A 20,414-nucleotide genomic window follows, 5' to 3' on the forward strand; every position below is an offset into this window, starting at 1 on the left:
GCATCTCATGCTGATTTGTTTAACTTCATGAGGGGCATCAGGCCAAAGAGAGAGACACATGAAGTCACATTTAAGTCCAGTGCTTTATGTTCTTGGCTTTGATGTAGTCTCTCCTCATCCTGGACCTACAGCCAGACAGGCTGATGAGTGCTGGTATTTAAAGAGCTGCTGGTGCCAGATAGCTTCACTACTAAGAGGACAGCACAGCACATACTGCGTTTACAGATAAAGGTACTGTGTTTGTGATTCTGGAGCTCCCCTTTGGCTTCTTGTATTATGAAACTGAAGAACAAACAAAATAGTTCTTACTGCCAGCTTGCTGGGATTTACCTCCAACCTCAGGGTCCCAATATGTCTCCTGCATGGATAATACTATCAGTAAATAGCTCTTTACTGCTAAAACCAAACAAGATGTTCTAGAGACTCATATCTGCAAGCTACTAATTATTCACATGTGATATTGCAGCACTTTCTGAGTGACAGGTACACGTATATGTACATTCTTGTACATCTTTTGGTGGTAATATTTAGGTATTTGTAGTGTGTTAGCCCCCCTGCTCATTTACTCATTATTACACTCAGTTAGGTCCTAATCTCTGAATGAGCACAGTAGAGTCATTTTTCCTTTGTCATGATGAAATCACATTTTTGTTCAGTATAATGATGTAAAGAAGAAAAAAGTCCTGCACACTGTCACCCTCACTTGTTCTGTCGGGGGACTTGTTGCTCTACAGTGTAGTTTCAGCATTTTTGAAATTCACAGTCAGAGTTTATGGCTTTCTAGGGTGCAAGAACTTTGTGTTAAGTGTTCATTACAAACAAAAAAAATCCATCAATTTCTGTTTGACGCTACAATTTCACTCCAGTATACCATTTTGAAGCATGTTAAGTAAGGGGGTTTTCACTCTAACTCACAACTAAATGCAGCTCGAGGCTGCAGGTGCCACAGCTTGCTCTGTGAAGCACCAGTAACTTTAGCCATTTGGTCCATAGCAGAGGACTGGGCTGTTCCCAGCTGCCCACTCAGGTGCCAGACAGGCAGAGAAGCCCTGGCTGCAGTACAGAGAGCCAGCAGAAACCAGCAGCTGCTGGCAGGCCGGCATCCTCTTTAAAGTAGTTTTGTAATTGGACTGTCAGGTGCTCCAACTCCAGCTGACCACATAAAGATGAGTGAGTGGAGCAAGCTTGGGTGGTTCCGGTGTGGAGGAGGGTTTACACCTATAAATTAGTGGCAGCATCTCAATATTTTCCGACTTGGAATAAAACCAGTGCCAGAACTTAAACCCAGCAACCTGTGTGTGAGAGAGACCTCCCCAATATGGTGGCCTCTCGAAGGCCCAAGGAAATACTGTGACGAGTGTGAAGTCGACAGGATGAGAGTTTCTCGACAAGGCTGCACACAGCTCTTCCAGGGACCAAGAAAGTGGACCGCTCCGTATGGGCACTGCACTGGTTGTCTTAATACAAGGCTCACTTATTAGCTTTTTCCCAAGCTTTCAACCACATAGTTGTCACCATGTAAGCAAAGAATGGCAATTTACTGATACTAAGCCTGAAAACTGTGGCATTTATTTTTATTTATTTATCGTTTTGTCGTTTATTATCTACCTAGTAGGGGCAGTGCATAAAAATTAACAATGACGTTTAAAAGTCCTAACTGCTAACATGCTACTTCATCAGCTAATTGGCAGTAATCCTAAACACACTTAAAAGAGACAAAACTGATGAAACACGTCACAACAATTTACATGACGGCCTCAAAAGACGAGTAAACTGACTTCTGGTAGTTTTCTCGTCCATTCCATCACTGCACGGGGAGATCTTGTCGATGCAAATCAAAGTGAATGAGACAGCCCTCATATCCCCCCCGGGTGACCCTTTCTGCTGTTTGCTCATCAATACTGTACTGTGATGGAGGACCATTTACTGACAAAAGACTTTGGAGGCAAGAGCCAAAGTCTGAGCTCTTATCCAGCAGCTGTCTGACAGAACAGAGACATATTTTATACCTCAGACAGCCACAAAGTAGCAGCATCTTTCTGCCACGGCCTGCGGCTTGTTTGAGCAGGAAAACAATCAATGTGTCGTGATTAAAATATGACGTGTACCTGCATTCAGTGGTGTGTTGTGATAAACATTAATAAGTAAGAGTAAACAGGTGGGCAATAATAAAAAGTGCTGGCCCAGTTAAAGTAAAGCACCAGAAAGACCTCAAGCAACCAGATAGTATGGAGTCTGTAGTGTGGCCCTACATTAAGTATAGACTGCTACAACATTTAATTATAATCACTTCACACATCAATGATTTCTGATGAAGGTCAAATATAAGAAAAAAAATATTTGCATTTGCCAACTAATTATATTTCCAGGCTTTAGATTATGCATTAATCATTAATTTATCAGAAGTTGAGCGAGTTCTGATATACTTGTATTTCAAACACTGTGGTGAATTTTGGTCTGGAAAATAATCTCAAGTTTCCCCAATTATTTTGTGTTGGCAATTGTTGCCTGGGATCAGGGTGGATGATGGACCCACAAAGATGGGGAGTCTGACGCCAGAGATCAACATTTACATCCGGAGTCCAGTCTAGTTAGGTTTAAGTAAGAAAAGCACCATGGGTAAGTCAAGGACAGGGTTGCTTCAGATAAATGTTAATAAAGAAGTTGTATCTTTTGTTTTATGTCACTGAGGACTTCAAGTATCAAACCAAGAACATAAAATAATAATATGTTTACTAATGCTGTAGTCACTGCGATTGGATTTTGTATCGCAAAATCCGCTATTTTGGAAGGAAACTAATGAATTATGACGTCTGCGGATATTTTACTGACAATCAGTATCAACATTTTCTGACTTGCCAGCCATATTAATTAACAGCTTTTCTGCTTTATGTTACTTCAATAATAATTTCCCACAGAACACATTTCCTGTTGCACATTACAGTAGCACAACAGCCCATGTCTAACTTACGTTTTAAATGCACCTCTTCCAGGGGTTTGGTATTTGGTTGCTGTATATGTTGGGCTGCTCAGTACATCGCTGGCTGTTAGAAATTGCGACACTTTGTATGTTTTAGGCATGTGTTTGTTGAGGCCAAGGTTACAATGAACCATCTCCACCGGCAGTTACACATGTCCCTATCCACTGCCAGACTGCAGTAAAACATCATTCAAATCATGGTGATGGGCTGCAGCTTTGAAGTCTACAGCATGTTGCTGGACGGAGGCTGATGAATTCCAGTGAACACATTTCCATTCCACTTTCATCTTTCCACCGGCCAAATTGAATTTTCAGAACAGCACAGATTTTAAAAATGATGGTTTCTGTTTGAGGGGAGGGGGGTGCATTCAGCGAGGCGGAGGATAAAATGTCCAACACCATGAGGGCTTAATTGACTCCATTATCATATGAACAGCACCAAAACAAAGAATTCAGTTAGACTTTGGGTGACATTTCCACATTCACAGCAGTGCTGGCGTTTAGCTGCAGCTTGATTTATGCTGTCAATCTGCCAGAATCGCTCAGCCATTACAGGTATTAAGGCTTTGTGTGCTCAGAAAAAAAAAAAAAAACATACCACTCTGTGTACCTTGGGAATCAGCTTTTATTATCTGATAAATGGAGAGAAGCTGGAACAAGATACTTATCTACTGTTGTTATGCTGTGATGTGTGCCAGAGATAGGCCATGCCTTTCAGCTAATGGATATCTAAGGGCCGCGGTTGTACTAGAAATGGTTCGTACGACACATTTTGTGAATTTAAGTGTTGATACCTTCTGATAGAGTACTGGGACCTTAATTCAAGCCTTTAATGGGATATCAAAGATTTTTAACATGCATTTGAACATATTGAAGGGTGAGTATGCTGACAGTGAGTGCACTGGTCAAAGGATGTAGATAATTCCAAGTGGTAAGCATCTTTTTTCTGCCAGTGAAATCTCTCTGTTTAGTGCAATTAAATGTCAAGCACTGTGATGCTGGTGCTCATTTAATTGCAGTTTGAATGACACTAAAGAGAGAGACCAACACTGCTCTGCTCTGAATGGAGTCGTGCTGCTCTGTTGCCCCCCTGTGGATGGATACAAACCACACATTCTGGATGTGCATGGGGACTGTCTTGCCTCTGATGGATGACCTCCATTACCTTTTTTCTTCTCCAGATATGAATCGTCCAAAAAGCCCCGACTGGATGGACAGCAGCCCCCCTCCCAAGAGTCGGGAGGGACAGGAGGAGGAAGAAGAGGAGGAAGACGAAGAGGAGAGGAGGGTGGCGGCGGCGGTGCATAGGGCCAAACGAGACCGCCGTCAAGGCAGCGTCAGCAGTGCCACTATGTGTCACGTGTGCAACATACAGCTGAACTCTAGCGCCCAGGCCCAGATCCACTACCGAGGAAAGACGCACCAGAGGAGGCTGCGCCGACTGGCGAAGGCCGTCAGCACAGGTAGGTGCACTGATTTTATTTTCTCAATACTTAATCCAGGTAGATGTGCAAAAAATGAGGTAATTTCTGAAAGGGGGAAAGACTGCTTTCCAGTATTTTACACACATGCAGGCTAATGCAGTCCGTTACAACAGTTCTGCCACATATTTTACCTTCAAGAAGCTTGAAATCTCTTGTAATTGACAGCAGCTGACTTAATCCACTGTAGACACAATTGAAGATTTTACTTTATTTTAATTTTGTGAGGCTGTAGTTAAATTCTCTACTTTTAACAGCGAGTCGTGTTGAATACCAAATAGAAATCGATCACCATTTTTAAGGCAAATTAAGACAACTTAAAGAGACAGAAAGAGGCCAGGTCGTCTCAGATGAGTGGTGCGTTCCCTCTGCAGACATTTTGACTTGTCATAGCAGGGAAGCACAGGTGTAACTAATAACATTAATGATGGCTCCATTACATTTCAGTGTCCCAGTAAGCCATGCCAGTGAGACATCACGCAGACATCCATACCAGAGCTGTGGAACTGGAGCACCTAAATGGAACAGAGCCATCATTTATGTTATTCTTACACATGTGCTTTTCTTCAGATGACAAGTTAAAAACGTCTGCTGTGAAAAAAGTCTCAAACATTGCAACATTATGTAATAAAGCAGCCGAAAATCTTGACAAAGTAACACCCGACATGCAGACCCTCACCAACATAAACTGAAAGACTCATAACTTTTATATTTGACAACACTGCAAACTGCCTCAAAATGACCACAGTTCAACCAGCACCTCTTACAGTCAGTGAACAAAAACAGAACATAATGAACTTCCTCACATTGATGTTTACTGCGGGGCGGCTGTACTCTCAGTGGCTCTGTTATTTTGTCATCTGCAGCATTTTAATGAATTTTTCCTCCACAGAGGGTCTAACTTAAACAAGTGGTAGAAACATGCTGCTTTGTCTCTGAGCCTCATGCTACTTGATGTAAAAAAAAAAAGATGCCCATTACCTACTTAAAGTATATAGTGAGCATTTTCCATGTCACAGTGCAGGTATGTGATCTGGCTTTTCTGAACTAATGTAAAAAAAACTAAATTATAAGGTTTGGAGTCACCACATGTCAGAACACTGTCACTGTGGTACTCACTGTGCAGGAGAAGTTGTGCTGTTTAGTGTTTTTGGCCAAAAAAAAAAAAGAAAAGTGGTGGAGAAAAAGTCTTTCAGCAGACTTTACCGTGATACTGAACACACCTTGTTTAGTCAGGTGTTTATTTGTTTTGACTTGTCGTATACTCTCTCCGTCACGATCTGGCAAATGTTCACATCTGCAAACCGTGAGGAGGTGTAATGCATTCAGTATATGTTTACTATACCACATTCCAGATTCCCCTCGGCATTTCCAAGCATTTTCTACACACCTGTTTTGACGAAGGGCCATTAATCACCTTCACTCAGCACCACCTGTGTCACTCTGCCACGCTGACCAGCCTGATCAATCAGCGGGCTGGAAAAAAGCCTCGAATGAACAACTGGCCAATAAGACGACATTTTTTAATGTTGATTTATGAGGCTGTCTCTCTCTGTAGGCTTACCACACATATTTAGCTGTTCCAGTCTAACACAGCGCATTAAATTGAATTGATACTACGTCTAATGTTTGATTTCTGCCTAACTTCAACCTCATTTTGTTATCATCAGAATGTTATTGACTCTTTTTTTGTCAGATAATGGCCTTTGCAGATCATCATTCATACTTAAAAGTGTGAGACTGATCCAGAACATAAGGACAGAGCGGGTGCGTGTGTGTGTGTGTATGTGCACACAGTCCCCATTTCTGGGCTCTATTCATCTACCTGTTGTATTTTTGACTGCCCAGGGTCCAGGAGCAAACTTCTCCTGACTCACTGATGCTGAGCTGCTGTGACGTTAGCTGCAGTAACTTTTATTGAAATCTGGGTCAGTGTCCAACTTTCATCAGTTTTTTTGATGCAGAAACGTCTGTGAATCTTACTTTTCTAGCAAGTGGAAATAAGTGCCAGGTGACTTTATATGGGAGGAGACACATGGCTGTGGCTAAAATGTGGCGCATTGTTGCCGTAGACACTTCTTTTTTCCTCCACTATATAGTGTATACATGCTCAGATTTCTGACATTTCAAATGGACAGTAAATATATTGCAAATATTTTTTTTTTTGCAAGATTTGCACTGTGGGGGGAATTAGCAAATCCAAGCTGGCTGAAAAAATAAAAGCCAAAAAGGATATGAAGTTTAGTTTTGGGACAGCCAATCATCAGTTATAATAAAGACAGATAATTTTTTTTATCTATTATATGTCTGCCTACATAATGATAATAATAATTACCTTGCTAAAATATCGCCCACAACAGTGGTGATTGAGTAGTGGATTTAGGCCACACTAATCCATAAAATCTGGATTTTAAAATCCCCATCGTATGACACCAGCATGCAGACTATGTGCAGTGGCTTCCTCTGTGATGCAAAGACTGATGCAAAACTTGACAGAATGTATTGATCATTGCTCATACCACTAAAGATACGGTCATTAAAGTTGACAGTAATCATTTAGGAGCACTGATAAACAGAATCCTTTCAACCCAATTATGTTATATGGGAGAGAGGGTGGTCCTGACTCCCCCTTCCTTGGAAAAACACGAGTTGTCCCCCTCAATATATCATTGTAAACATGGATACATTATTTTAAATTATATGATAATATGCTTTGAAAAGCTTGTACTCATTATAGGTGCAAAACTATTTGTTTTGAAGTTTTGAAAGACTGCGGCCCCCTCCCTATATGATTCACAGTGGTTTGGTCCTCTGCTTACCATCCTCACACATTATCCTTCTGTGGAGAGAAGGAGCTCTGAGAGTGTGCCAGTGTTGGCTGTGAAGTAGCTACTTTGGCGAGGTTAACTTCAAACAGGGATGTGTCAGACGTTTTGTATGTGTTGTTGGCTCTGAAGGTAGATCTACTGATCACAGTAGTGATTGTTCGATCCTCACCTCCTGTCCATATGTCAAAGTGTCACTGAAGCCCAAATTACTCCTAATTGTCAGGCCAGTGTATCGGTGTGTGTGAATGGGTGAATAAATCTAATGAAGCCCTTTTTTACTACTATATTGTAACGATAATAGTTAAAAGCTCCTTTGGTGTTGCTTCTGGGAACTGCTTTTGTGAAATGTTTGTTTATTGTCCCTCCAAACTGTTAAATGAAATGTCCGCTGTTGTTTTCAGCTTCCCTGTTGCACATTCAGCTACTCTTCTTTGACCCGACACATCAGAGCCGCCACACTTGACTTACCTTGACGCGCTAAATATAACTTTCTGTTACATTCACTCATCTCTCTGTGAGTGTGCTTGAACTTTTGTCCTTATGTCCTTATGGATTTTATACCTGCACCGTAAGAATATTTTTGGAAAGTGATTTAATTTAATCTTTTTTTGGGGCTTTTCAACATGTTACAGTGAGGAAAAAAACAAAAGTGTAAATTCAGAAATTAATGATGGATAAGTAAACAGCTCCTCCATTTCCTTTGTGCAGTGCATTGTGGGTATGATGTCCATCAGCAGCACACTCAAAAATGTAATATTTTTAGTTTGCCACTGACTGTTTTAAGTATACTTGAATTTGTCACTTTTCGCTTGTAAACACAGTGCATACTTAAAGCCTGCTTAGATTGAGTTTGTGTGAAATTGGGTCACAGCTTATGGCTGATTGTGGATGGCTGTGGCCCATCATTTAGACTGTGTTGGCATATTTATTTGACTGAAGAGGCTAATTATCTAGAGAATGAAATGAGTGTCTATGAATGTCTCAGCAAGCTGAGAAAGTGTGTGTGGTCCTTTGAGTGTGACCTTCATTCTGCTCCAGTTTGCTGGCAAGACAGCAGGGAGCGATTTGTTCTCTCAGATAAAATACTTCCCTTACTGACAAATTTCTCTAAGAGAAAACAAAGGGAAAATTGTGTATGAGATGCTTAGCTACTATGATAAACTCTACTATATACACTCTACAGCATTGTAACTCCTTTTTGTACTGCAAACAAATCCATGTCGACATATTAGGACTTACAACAGGAATTACCACTGTAACTTTTTCAAAATGCACGAGCTTCCATTTTGATTGCAAAAATTCATCAACTGTTCACCATTGCTTGCTTTCCATAATGTGCACGTGCTCAGATTAGATGTGCACATCAACAACATCAGCTCTGACAGAGTTTAAACACCCGACCTGCCGCGGGCCTCAGTGTCAGAGCTATTTCATCCACTAATTGATAGTTAAGATGAGACTCACTCATGGGCGGCTAGTGTCAGTGGCTCAGGGTGAAGGGCCTCTCGTTTCCCCACGCAGGGCACCGAGTGATTTCACACCTGCCATGTTTGAACTGGTTAAATGAACCCCACAGCGTTTGATCCCCATTGTTTGGGTTGTTGTGAAATTGACAATACCACAGTCAAATTGAGCCCCACCAAACAACTGCCTGGCCTAAAAATCGCCATGAATTGGTTTATTTAGCCCCTAAATTGTTCTTTTTAAAGACACAGATTGCCACACTGTGTCCTGTATGCCTTTGTCATATTTAGGCCACAAACTGATGCATTTTCCTCACTGATTACTCTCTGTCTAACGTAACTGATATCTTTAGGCCTGTGAAAGGTCAGAAAATAATGAAAAATGCCCATCATAATGAATGGAAATCCCAGGTGTAATGGTGTGTAATCAACAGTCCAAAACTCAAATATATTGAGTTTACTATCATAAGACAAAGAAAAGCAATAAATCTAAATAAAGCCAGAGTGTCAGCCAGAGTCATCTTTCCTTGGGAAAACAGCTTAAATATCAAAATAGTTCTATATCTTACTCACTCATGTACACATGTTTTACTTATCATGGCCCTCATCAATGAACCAATGAAACCTTTAAAGTTTAATTTCCAATCACCAGAAAACCTCCATGGAAACGTAAACTATGGTGTGAGATAAGAGGATTCCTTTTTCAAATGAGAGCACTGAGAATCCTTAAATGTGGGAGCAGATACACAAGATTGTTTTGTAAAAGCGACATGACTCATTACTGGATTCAACAACCGTTTTCAGGCAGAAATTGCAGCCAAGCAGATCTTCTGTTTAAATCTTGTAAACAAATAGGAGGGAAGATTCCCACACACAAACTGCCTTCTGCAGCATAAAGGAGAAAAGGAGGATGAGCCAAGTCGATTAAGGTGACTGTTAGTATGTGTGTATATATAATGTGTGTGTGTGTGTGTGTGTGTGTGTGTGTGTGTGTGTGTGTGTGTGTGTGTGTGTGTGTGTGTGTGTGTGTGTGTGTGTGTGTGTGTGTGTGTGTGTGTGTGTCATCATCTCTTATGCACAAAATCAGTTGAATTAATGTAAGACACACTGTAAAAGAGACATTAGAGTTGCTGACGAGGTCGACCATCTACTATCACATCAGTCTTTTAAAATTATTTTCCCTCTGGTGATGCCACCAGAGCAGATGAGGTTAAACATCCTGATAAAACCACAGTCATAATTAGACCAGTGCTCTCTCCCCCATAGTTTCAGCGTTCATGCCAGCTGTGTGGACGAAGGAATGAATATCAACCATATTGCTTCACGTACAGAATGCGTCTCCAGCCTTAACCTCCTGTCTTTCAATGCTTGTGCACTGTCGAACATAAAAAATTTAACATTAAGGTAAAAGACACCATTGTCTAAATGACAAAAGTCCATCTCTTTAACGTGATAAAGCCAGAAAAGTTACAGGTGTAGCCTTAGCAACACTTGAAACACATGAGGTGACCTCCTAAGAGGCTCCCGTAGTTCTTGTCTTATTTGTGCTTTTCAACCTGTGGAATCTATGGAGTGCAAGTACTTTTTCATTAAATTGCATTTATCTTCAACAGGATTTAGAGAGCAGAGGACAGAGTAATATAGTGAATGATGATGAATGAAATGACTTTGAAGAGGACATTCCTAAGAACAAGAAGAGATTTCTATTCTACCTCTCCTCTGCCTCTTCGCATCTATACTGTATCTATACTATACTGTATTTCCAAAATATATCTCACATACAGCGTAGAGAGGAGTAACTCCTCATGATTTGGTATGTTAGTGATGTAATTAAATAATTTTGATATATTTTAAGGGAGATTTTGCTGCAAAGTCCTGAATAGAGATTATCTTCTGCAAAAATTGACATAAACATCCATTCATCCTTTACCTATACCACTTATCTCTAGAGGGTTGAGGAGGGGCTGGAGCCAATCCCATCTGGCACTGGGCGAGAGGCAGGTTACACCCTTGACTTGTTGCCACGTTTGACACAAACATTTGCCCTTTTTTTCTGCGCAGTAAGACTTTTGCCAAAAATTTTATGGTGTACCGCAGGTCCAGCATTATAAACCTCACCAGTTGGTGCTGGAAACAGCAGCATATGTGTGTCTTGATATAGAAAACTATATTTTGGCTTCTTTTGATGAGTAATACGTAGCTTACATTTTGCTGACATTTCCATTGCACGACTTTTACCCATTGAGTATTTTTATATTACAGTATTGTTACTTTCACTATACTGTATCAATGCTTCTTTCACAACTTCTTAACAGGTACCCCTGAGATGCCACCAGTGTAACCTCCTCATTTAACATTATGTCTGTGTCAGCATCACCTTCTGGAGACGCTTCTCCCTCTAAGCCCCTGACTGTCATCAATGTTTTCATATTTGTTTCTTATTTACAGTTGAGTGTGCCTGATGTGAAGTGACAGTAAGGAAGTGACATTTGTTGTCACACCCAGGGCTTGGTGCCGTTTTCCAGGGGTGTTTATGTTTCCTGGGAGGAGGTATTGCCTTCCAGGGTAAAGTCAGGGAACAAAAGTATCTTGTGTGCAGTTAAAATCACAGATTACATGAAACACTGCAACATCATTGCCTGCAGGTTTACTGTGCAAGATGTGCACTGATATGTATCTTTGGCTATTTTTAGGAAGATATGCAGTTATATACAGTGTATACTCAACCACCACACCTCTGGCTAAAAATCCATGTTTCAGAGTAACCCAATGTGACTGCATTTTCTAGTCTTCAATGTGAGGCAGTTCGAACACACATCCTAAAATAATGTAGGTCAGAGAGGTGACCTACAACATTTCCTGCACAGTTAATAACAATTTCCCCACTGAAAGGGAAAATTAAGCCTTTCTTCTTTTTGGAACAAAGCCTCCCCTCACTAATGGAAAATCTCTAAATTTCTCAAATAGAGCTCCACTGCAGATCGACTTGGCTTAGTGTTCTTCTAAAGGTTGAATCATTCCTTCTCCTTTATAACCACATACAGTAGATATATGGTATCACAAACAACAACCATAAAGCCAATATGTCTGGAGGCACATATGCACACACAGACACGCGAATGCATGCAGAAATATGTGTGAGCTGTGAAATAGGACATTTATCAGCTGCAGTTTTGTGCTGCTTGGCCTCATTTCATACAGCACAGGCTGCTGAGCAAAAGCAGACATTTTTAAGATGTCATTTGATCTGTCATCAGTGGCCATTCTGCACAGTCTGAAGGCCTGCAGGAAGGAGAGTAAGCTGGAGACGGAGATGCAGAGACAGAATAAAGGGTCTGATGTTGGCTTGTTCACCATTTCCTTTTTTTTTTCATGTTTTTTTTTTTGACTCATTGGTTGGCAGATATGGCACCAAAACCCTGAGGGACCGATAGAGTTAAAGCAGACACCTGCTTTACAGTATACCCTATGGCTGTGTCATCAACATTACAGGTCACAGACATCTCAGAAATTACCCAGGGAGCTGCACCTGGATTTTAGACTCAAATCAAACAAGTAAATAGTAAATAATTGGTTTTGCAAGAACATGAGTCATTATCATGCATGTGAAGCAGAGTCACGTGTGCTGAAGAGGAATATATTTGAATACTAACAACCTAACTAACAACAAATGTGAGGAACACTGATTACTGTTGAGGTATTTGGCAAGATAAAATAACTAAACAAAATAATGTATGTAGTTGCATTTTTTATGTCTATTTAGGAAGTGTGGTTATTATAAAGACTATATCTATTATGCCATGGGCTGCAATACTGTGAAAATGCAGAGAAAATGTTTAAGAGGTGGAATTATGGTAGACTGAGAGCAAAGAGGCTTGATAAATCATTTCCCTCGCTGTTTTTCTCTGCCCTTTCCTCACAACCTTAACCAAATCAGTGATTTCAATTGGTAACATTATGGCATGTCAATCATACACATATACAGAGTATATATACGCTAAGAGCAGTATGCACAGACAGCATTTAGTCCAAGGCGAGATGAAGGCATGCCGTGTGTAGCTTACACACAACCCTTCTGCTCGAGGCCGTCTTCTTGCACTTTCATTTGAATGCAGCAGCCTGAAATCAAGTGTAAAACTGTCAGGATTTGTCAGTGTTGTGCTCCCACACCACACTTATTCAAGTGGACAAGGAGCCAGCAAGGAGCACACAGGCCAGAAACAAGCAGCGGGTGTGTGTGTGTGTGCGCGTGTGTATGTGTGTGTCTTGTGTATGACATTTGAGGCCAGGGTTTCAGGGTAGAGACTGTGAGAATAATTGTGTTTATTTGAAGTGATTATAGTGACTATGGAATGAATAACAATGCATTGAAGCCCAGGCCTCCCCAGTGGTGCACATGAGCCTGTGTGTTGCCTCCACAAACATCCAGCTATGTGCTTCTGGAATGAGTCGAGTTTTCAGATGCACTGAAACTCATCCTGTTGTCCTCTCCAGCAACAAAAAGCACATACTGTGAGTCTTAAGGTAACGCTTTGTAAAGAGGGATTCATATTGATAATCATAATGAAATGAAACTGGGCAGAAATCTAAAGGAAGCCCAAAAAGTACCCTTGCCCTTTACTTAAGTCAAATTTGAAATACCACAATGGAAAAAATACCCCAAGTCCTACACTTAAAATATACTCTGTTTGTACTCCATATGGTATTGACCAATCACATTTGAGCGTATCGAGGTAAACAGCCTGTGTGGAGAGCAAAAGAGGCGGAACGCACTGGCCAAACTGCAGCTTTTGTTTGACGATCATTTATCCTTTCAAAAATGTATCCATAGTCATTTGGGTTAAACAGTGACCGTTGCACAGAAAAGTAAGTCTTGCCGGAAGCCCGGAAACATCGGCCTGTGCCCCTAAAGGCTAAATCGTCGCCAGGTGATAGCCGATGGGTTCTGAGATCAATTTCTTTTGGACCGTAAGATGTATCTGTGGTTTGTCCTAATATGTTACAAATTCCAGTTTTGGAATATATAAAAATTAAATACACCTTTTAACCATGAATGATGCTTCTTTAGCAATTCATTCATTCAACAACTTATTAAAGGTAGTTGTTAAAATGAGACTACGTAACTATTTAAAGAAGAAATAATGCTATCAAAGAGAGATGACATCCAGTAGAGGGTGAAGCTTCAGAACACAAAACTGAAGTTTTATATAGGAAAATTGTGGAGTTTATTTATGTGTTTACCATGTCATATGCAGATAGAAAGAAACCCTTTATCATAGCAGACTTAATGTAAACCCTTCTGATCGAATTGAAAAAAAATCAACAAGCTCGAGTTGAACTTAAATAAAATGAGTTGACTTATTTAACAGTGTAACTTTCATTGAATAACAAAAACCCCCTCCAAAGACAAAAAGCACTAATGAAATGCAATGTGCAGATAAATAGCTAAGCAGTTTGATTAGACCTCTCAAGAGGAGGCCCTTTGTTCATGACCAGAACATTCAATCAAAAATCCATTCATTTCTCAAATACATGCAATGTGAAATGTGCCAAGTGGTGAATTAGCTAGATAACTAATGGGAAATTACCTTGAAATTTGAGCCGACAAAATGGGCCGTGTGCAAGCTTAGGGTTTGTAATTTATGAATTAAACTGCTTTAAAATAAAGAACAAATAGAAGTGGATAGATTAACTCCTAAATTAGCAGGTTTTGTCAAGTTACATGTCACATGGTAACAGTTACCTAACAAAAACTAGGAGAACATTTTAACAAATTATAAACTGTTCTTTACTTGAGGCTTCTCTCTGCTGGTCAACTGAAATATCATGAAAAATATAGAATATATCCGCTCCAGTAATATAATAGTATCTTTTAAAGCATGTGGTCCTTTGGCTCAGACAGTGCAGTGATGTTGGCAGTAGTGGGGGCTGCACATGTGATGTGAAAATGCACTGTGCATTTTCTTTAAATTTTGCTAAAGTCTGATTGAATGGTATGTTGACAAATTATCTGTACATGTGATGGAGGAGTGAGCTGCTGAATGCAGTACATGGTTAACATCACTGAGCATACCTTTAACCCAAAATAAACCCAAGCTTAATTTTCAGAAAATTGCAGGGATATTTACCAGAAATGTACTGGATATTTACCAACTCTTTGCAACCCTACCCTAATCAGACTTACTTGGAGATTAAACCACTGCTGGTTAATTATTATAGCGATTATATCAATCACACTGAAATGGTGGTTAGAAATATAATGACTTTGTGCCGCATGAGTGACTTGGGTACTTTGATTGGAAATTCTGCACGTGACATGTTGTAAACAGGAGTGTAGAAATAATTGATTCTAATCAAACTGGACCTTGCAAGTAATCATCACAAACACCGGGCAGCAGTATGTAATCACAATATTATCCACAGATCCTTTGTGGGATCCATACTGACCTTCTGTGTCACAGCATTGTTCACTGAATACTGTCAACCTGAACCCTCTCAGCAGGATCGTAGAGGTCAGCAGCAGATCTTTGGGAAAGAACAGGAGCCGCTCAGCGTTAACATATAAGGTGTATTATTTGGATGTGGTTAGAAAGCTTATAAATGTTTCTCCCTTGTGCCCACGATGCTGAAAACTCAGGAAAACAACGCTGCACAACTGCATCTTAAGCAGGACTGTAAGCAGAATAGAAACAGATTGATAGGTGATGCCTATTGTTATCAGGTAATAGCAGGAAGGAAATTACATTAGAGTGTCCTTAAGGGATCATGCAGGTGTGAACCCTGAATAGAAAATGGTGCTGGGAAGAAAAAGAGGAAGAGGAAGAAGATGAAGAAGAAGAAGGGAGGTGGGATGTTCATGTTGTTAATAGCCAGTCCTCTCTCAGCTCTCTCTCTCTCTCTCTCTCTCTCTCTCTCCCTCCCCTCTTTCTCACTCACTCACTCGTGCTTTTGCTCTCTCTTACAGTACATGCTCATACACACAGAAGAATACACACTTGCTCTTCAGACTCTCACCATCACACGCTGAGCCTCTTTTCCTTCTCCGCTGCTTTTCAATCCGCTTCAGCGTTCCTCTCCTTCACCTCATAAAGGGCAGCGTGATCAGCAGAGCACGAAGCTTTTAATTGAAGCACACATGTGTCGCTCTTTAGCTGCGGCAGTTTGGATCACAGCCAAGATGTGTCAGTGACCGAGAAAAGCCTGCCATTTCACCTCAGTTCAGAGAATCAAAGTGGGGGAAAGATAGCCACGGTAGAGAGACGGAGAAGGCTATCTGTGAGGAGGCACTTTGTTGGTTTTTGTTCAACTTCTCTGATGGGAGATAAACTGGCAGGAGAAGCCTAAGTCAAAGACAGAAGAGTGCGGCAAGCAGAGGAATCACAAAACACGTGGAAATGCTGTTTGGTAAGACTGTTTGTTTACTCTCACAGTATGTGGCAGTATGACTTATTTATGAAAATGCAACAATAGCCACACGAGTACCTCAGGTTTTATTTGTCTTGAGATGTTTTTGTGGATCCATCTGCCTGAATGCATGTGACTTCTTCCCTGTCAATGTGTGTTTTACAACAATGACTTTACATCATTGCTCAAGGGCAGGCTCAGTCTCCTGCCTACCATCTGCCCTCTTTCAGTTCCTCTGCATCCAAAATGAGTCCCTGGCCTGTTTGTTTTTCTAATTGACCCCTTTTAATGAAGCCAAGTGTTGAGTTCAGACCAATACAAAACTGTCGTTCCCAGATGTGTCAAGTCATTTTAAAGCCACACAAGAACAGCGCTGATATCGCTGTGCAGATTGCTGGCAATTATGTCTTTACCTCCCCAGGGAAATATGCCCAGATTAGCTCTTATAATTGGAGCCTGTTATAAGATAAAGGCGGTGTAGGGATTTTGTCGTCATTTGTGTTTTTAGCAAAGGGAACCAAAATGCTGATTGCATTTAGGGGTTTTTAAATTTAGAACCACTTCAGTTTTGTGATGTTAAACTCCTTCATTTTACAGGCACACTGTTGTAGTATATGTGGACAATGTACCCCTCTCATATTCTTAATTTGACCTCTAAATAGATGGATGCAAATTAAAGAGCAACCAAGACTTTCATATGAATATATGTGGAGTTGAAACGATTAGTGGATTCATCGACTAGTCCATCAACAGAAAAATGTATCTGCATCTATTTTCAGTCATTTTCTTCTTTTCCGTGTTTTGTATCACTTTCACTGAATTATCTTTGGTTTATGGGCTGTTGATTAGACTGAAGAAGGAGTTTAAACACGTCACTCTGGCTCTGAAGTTTATTTTTTCTTAATCAGTAATGAAAATAATTGTCGCAAAATTCTTACAGTCTTTACATAATGAGGATAAGAAAAGTCATTTCTCATCTCACAGAATTGGCATTAAGTGCAGGTTTGAATTATATGTATACATATGCATTTTGTGATATGCTTCAGTAGCTTATGGACACATACTCTGTGTTGTGTGTGCTTGGATAGAAATACCAAGAAGTGTCTGTGTGGCAGCTCTGGATGCTTCCCTCTTTAAATGGCAGATTAGAGAGATCAAAGGGAAACAGTTGGAGAGGAGATAACTGTAGAGTTTTGCCTGGTGGCCATGCTGCAGCTGTCCCCACCCCTCGTCAAGAGCTCAGTTTTGAGGCCGCAGTGACAGTCTATGTTTATAAATGTCATTCTCTTTTCAGTAATGACATGCAAGAGCTGCGATGATATGTGAAAATCCTAGAATAAAAGACACATTTCTCAGTTTTGAGATTTAGGTCTTGGGTCTGTGGGTGTTTTGTTTAAAAGTAATAGACATAAAATGACTTGTAGCACAACAGAAACTGGGGTTATACTGGCAGTGCTGGCATGTCGTTGCCATTTTTTCCTCAATAGATTAATTAATCCTTTATAATACAGCACACCAGGAGCACAATAGTGTAACAAACATGAAGCGCACTGTTTCCATGTGTTATAACACATGACATCAGTGATGCAAATCGCAGGCACCTACAGCGCAACTGTTTTTGGTAATTATGCGTTAAGAGCACAATTGCGCCACAACAGTGGTATAAGACGCTTAAGATGTGAAATCCTATCTGTATCTGTGCAAAGGTCGACAGTTTCTATTATTATAAAAAGAAAACCCTGCAATGCATTCTACCATCCACATGGATACGAATTATTATATAGCAGAGGATGAAAACGCCACAGAATTGCCTTAAATTGCAGCTAATGATAGTTGTCAGAACTGCTTAAAATAACCTACTGCAGGTTACAAATGACCTCAATGGCTGACTGCTATTATGAGGTGCGGTTATGTTGTGGTTGTGCTTTGTTTATTACGTGGCTGTAAAATCTGTCAAATTTCATCTCATATTTTAGCAGTCAAAAATCCTCCTCTCTCAAAGCTGACTAAAAGCATCTTTTATGATTGCCTGATTCAAAGTGGTCAAATATTGTACCAACATGCAAGTCTACTATTTACAACAGACATTTTTGCTCAAATGCATTTGTGCTCTATAAGCTACCAGTTGTACATTTTTATTCAAAATGTTCCCATTTAACCTACTAATCCTCCTCCCTATAGAGCCACATTTGTCAGTTAATTAGCTACATTTTGATTATTAACTTGAGCTTGATAAGCAAAACCTTTTAAAAGTTTGAAGCTGCTTGAGTGATTATCGTGTCGATTTTACCTGAAGTTACATGATAAAGTAAATCATCTGTCTGACAAAATACAAAAACCAGCAATTAGACCAAAATGGGGTAAATGTTCTAGTCAAGGAGAAGAGCATAAAAGCTTTTTGTGCATGACTGAAGTATTTGCTCACTTAACTTTAAATCATTTATTAAGAACCTATAACATTACAGTCAGGCAAATCATGTGTGATATTATGAGCCATCATATTAGCTATGAGACATTAATCTGTGTTCTGTGGGGATGGCGAGAGATGGAGAAACAAGTCCTTGTGTCCTTGTTATGTTATGGAAAAGTTTTTCAAAATGTTTCGGGAGACAGAAGTTCATGAGTCAGTTTAGATTGGACCATTAATTTTCCTGTTGGGGCATGAATTCACTATCCAACAGCGTTAATGACGCATTATTCTAATTGTAGGGTAATGAGTATGGCGCAGTATGGTTTTAATTGCAATACTGATAGTGCTGATTATCTTAGAGAACAAATTTAATTAGATTACTGTACTTTGACTCAGTGCCTTCTGTCGGTGAGTGCATTTCAATTTATTTGTGGCACAGCAGTAACTGAAACACCCGTCAACAGTGTGGAGCCAAGTTTGCAAGTTCACCGCAGATAAAGTATGATATGCTGACACTGATTTCAGAGACTTATTTGTGTCTGTGAATACATTGACTTATAGGTATGTGAAAACGGGGCACAGACAGGTTGGAGGTTCATTCAAATGAGGAAACGCTGAGCAAGTTATTAGTATTAAAGGTGGAAAATGTCTTAGACATTGTGCTGAAAATAGATATCTTCTATTAGGCCTGTGTTAAATCTGCTTCTAGTGCTGTGTTACTCAGCTGCCAATTTGGTGATTTTGTCAACAACAACAAACTAAATACTTGGAGCAAATGCTCAGAAAAAATAGATGTGTTTACAAGAGCGCCAAAAAAAAGCATTTAATGTGGTCAGAGCAGGAACATTGGTAAATCAGTCGGCATTTATGGCTAAATTAATATGAACGATTCTTACTGTTTCTGTTCTGTTTCTGCTGCTTCACAGTGTATGAAAAGCTTCTTGTGCAGTTCATTAAATCCCTGCATCCATCTGAGGGCAGTGGTATTGAATTGTTGATTAAGCCACAGCCACTGATTTGAGAGCACAGTGCCATTACATGTGGCTGTCCACTGTGTTTACCTTGATTAATTTGCATGTAAATGACACCAGACTGCTGTAACCCAACACACCTCTACACCCGTCACACGGGTCTGTTACAATTCGGTGTTCTGCCCATTATGCGGAAGACATTGGACTACTGGAGCTCATTAATCCTGTGTGTCGTGACCCCCCTCCCAACTTTTTTTTTTAAAAACTTCCATGTGTTGAAATTTTATTCTTGAAATGCTTTACAAGGCAAATGTTGCTGTGTCACATTTTAAAATATTTAACCATGAAATATAGTAAAAAGATGGCTGAATTTGTATCATATTGAAGCAATCGTATATACTGCTTCACCAAACAATTTTTCTTTGTTTCAGTCATCATTGCACCAATTAACTGCAAAAAAAATCCTTTGCAATTGTTCAATTGAAAATTAAAATATGCCCCAGTCTTGTAATATTATGCTTTCTTAACTATGACTTGTGAACACCAGATTCCTCCATTATGCAGATTGCATTGCTTATTCCACATGTAACAGAAATAAATTAGAGATAGCAATTCTTGTTACCATGTCACAAAAATCTGACATAATAAATCTACAAGCAACTTTTGTAAATTAAAGGATTCAATTTACTTTTACATTTACTTTGCTTTGTCACGTTTTGATGTGGAACTAACTTCCTGGCGTAGTTAGCGATCTTTCATGGTAGGGAAACATGTTTCCTGCACATGTATGCTCCTTATTTGCATTTGAACACATCAAGCCCATTTCCATACAGTATGCATACCATCTGAGTGGATAAATTTAGCATCCTCTCTAATT

At 39.9% G+C, this 20,414-nt stretch overlaps 1 protein-coding gene across 1 annotated transcript in view; it reads left to right on the forward strand.

The window, feature by feature from the left end:
- The window catches only part of LOC139219687 (zinc finger protein 385B-like), a 65,137-nt gene that overhangs the window by 21,633 nt on the left and 23,090 nt on the right, over positions 1-20,414 (forward strand). The window contains exon 2 of the mRNA XM_070851620.1: positions 4,162-4,443. Coding sequence (XP_070707721.1) covers positions 4,164-4,443 — 280 coding nt within the window. The 5' untranslated portion in view covers positions 4,162-4,163. The remainder of the gene's footprint in view (positions 1-4,161; positions 4,444-20,414) is intronic.

Source organism: Pempheris klunzingeri, chromosome 20 (genome assembly GCF_042242105.1).
Source record: "Pempheris klunzingeri isolate RE-2024b chromosome 20, fPemKlu1.hap1, whole genome shotgun sequence".
In the NCBI taxonomy this organism is placed as follows: Eukaryota; Metazoa; Chordata; class Actinopteri; order Acropomatiformes; family Pempheridae; genus Pempheris; species Pempheris klunzingeri.